Raw genomic sequence first — 2,422 nt, 5'->3', positions numbered from 1 at the left:
TATAAAGGGTTGGTAGGAGCACAAAAGGTGCAGTTGGTATAGAAAACAGTATGGGTTTCTCAAAAAAAAAAACCCAAAATTAGGACTACTGTATGACCCAGGAACCCTATTTCTAGGTATCTATCCAAAATACTTGAAATCAGGATCTCGAAGAGATATCTGCGCTCCCAGATTGACAACAGCCAAGATGTGGAGACAACCTCAGTGTATGGACAAGTGAGTGGATAAAGAAAATGTGACCTATTCATAAAATGTAGTACTATTTAGCTTCTCAAAAAGAAGAAAACCCTATCCTACACAGAAACACAAATAAACCTTGAGTTTCATGAATGAATCTCATGTTTCATGAGATAAGATTTCCCTACTTTTTCACAGAACTTTTCCATCTCTTCTTCCTCCTCCTTGCGCCTCCATGTCTTATTTTCTCTTTCTCTTTTCAGCCCCAGTCCCTACCACACAGGGGGAGCAATTAAGAATTTTAGATGCTGAGATGTGGGCCCAAGGGCCACCCCTGCATCCACATGACCAATTCTGTTAGTGCTCTCAGAGGTGGTGCAGGTGAGTGAGAAGCACAGGGCCTTGGAGTTCTGAAAATGTCCATCCCACCACTGTTCTTTGTCCCTGAGTCACTTCAGTCCTTCAAACACAAGAGGTAGCAGGAACCTTGCAAAGGCTTGTTCCAGTTCTAACCTCTCAAAGTGCAATGCTTCTGACACCAACAGGTCTTTAAAATGCAGAAGCATAATACTCATGGAAAAGGCCCTGATGCTGGGGAAACTTGAGAACAGAGAGTAGAGGGGAGCAACAGAGGATGAGATGGACATCATCTACTCAATGGACATGAGTTTGAGCAAACTCAAGAAGATAGTGAAGGACAGGGAAGCCTGGCATGCTGCAGTTCATAGGGTCACAAAGAGTCAGACCCAACTTAGTTACTGAACAACAAGAGCTCATGGTGGAGTTCCTTGGGCCAAAGCTCAGCTTTCTGATGATAGAATCTTCCAGCTTTTCTGCCGGAACCGCCATCTTCCAGTGATTCGCCAAGATGACTAACACAAAGGGAAAGAGGCTGGGCACCCGCTACATGTTCTCCAGGCCTTTCAGAAAACATGGAGTTGTTCCTTTGGCCACATACATGCGAATCTACAGGAAGGGTGATATTGTACATATCAAGGGAATGGGTACTGTTCAAAAAGGAATGCCCCACAAATGTTACCATGGCAAAACTGGGAGAGTCTACAATGTTACCCAGCATGCTGTTGGCATCATTGTAAACAAACAAGTTAAGGGCAAGATTCTTGCCAAGAGAATTATTGTGCATATCGAGCATATTAAGCACTCTAAGAGCCGAGATAGCTTCCTGAAACGTGTGAAGGAAAATGATCAGAAAAAGAAGGAAGCCAAAGAGAAAGGGACTTGGGTTCAGCTGAAGCGCCAGCTTGCTCCACCTAGAGAAGCACACTTTGTGAGGACCAATGGAAAGGAACCCTAACTGTTGGAGCCCATCCCCTATGAATTCATGGCCTATGGGTGTAAAAATAAAGACCTGGACTGTAAAAAAAAAAAAAAAAAAAAAGAATCCTCCAGTGTTGCAACTACACTTATAATATAATCACAGACCCTTGTAATTCTCTTATTTTTTTCAAAACTGCACCGAGGCCACTCGAGTAAATGTTAAAGAAAAGAAAGGAATTATTAGCAGCCCCTTGGAATTTATAAATTCAGCATAAGAGATCTTAATAATTTAAGCTCTATGCCTGTAGAACTTTCAGGTTGAGCTACCTCAAATTTATAAACCTTAATTCCCTTTCCAAACTAAAAGAAAAAAGTATTTTTCTTCTAATCTACTGTAGCAAAAAAAACCTCCCAATTCCCCACCCACATTCCTCATCATCCACTCTAGCTGTTGGAAGAGATACAAATGTTTGATTATTTCTGTCAGCCATACACACCTCTTGAGACAATCACATACATAATTCTCTTAAACCAATTTCTTTTTGATTACAGAGGGTATATTTCTTGGCACTGTACAACTGTAGCCTAAGTCACCACTCAGCCTCCTCACTAATCCCTTCGGCCATCTTTATCAAAATAAACTTCCTAAACCCAATTACAAAAAATAGCCTCCAGTAAGCCTGTATCTTAACATCTGTGCACATCAGGTAACTATGTTGATATATGGTCATGGTTATGCTTTAGACAAATGGTACAGCTGCATCTTCCATAATAAACATCCAGGAATATGGAGAGAATTTCATTTCAACCAACGTTGCCTTGAAAATCACCAAAGGAGATGGATAACACACAACTTTAGACACTTAATTATTAATGGTGTCGTGGCTAAAATAAAACATGAAATCAGGATGAAAGCCTAGAATGAAGTTGAGTTTACAGGAAGTATTACAAAATTAAGAGAAGAGAA

General features: G+C 40.7%; 1 protein-coding gene across 1 annotated transcript; it reads left to right on the top strand.

Moving 5' to 3' along the window:
* The first annotated feature begins 1,009 nt into the window (after positions 1 to 1,009).
* Positions 1,010 to 1,579, top strand: LOC120851441 (60S ribosomal protein L21-like). Its single transcript, XM_040224205.1, has one exon. It carries the CDS (start codon positions 1,046 to 1,048, stop codon positions 1,490 to 1,492), a length of 447 nt encoding a protein of 148 aa, XP_040080139.1. The 5' UTR covers positions 1,010 to 1,045; the 3' UTR covers positions 1,493 to 1,579.
* The last annotated feature ends 843 nt before the right edge of the window (positions 1,580 to 2,422 follow it).

This window comes from Oryx dammah, unplaced genomic scaffold (assembly GCF_014754425.2).
Source record: "Oryx dammah isolate SB20612 unplaced genomic scaffold, SCBI_Odam_1.1 HiC_scaffold_25, whole genome shotgun sequence".
Classification (NCBI taxonomy): domain Eukaryota; kingdom Metazoa; phylum Chordata; class Mammalia; order Artiodactyla; family Bovidae; genus Oryx; species Oryx dammah.
This window is presented reverse-complemented; position numbering and strand designations above follow the sequence as displayed.

Bases quoted from the DNA above. Each gene is read 5' to 3' on its own strand.
- LOC120851441 (XM_040224205.1), top strand. From the start codon at position 1,046: ATGACTAACACAAAGGGAAAGAGGCTGGGCACCCGCTACATGTTCTCC.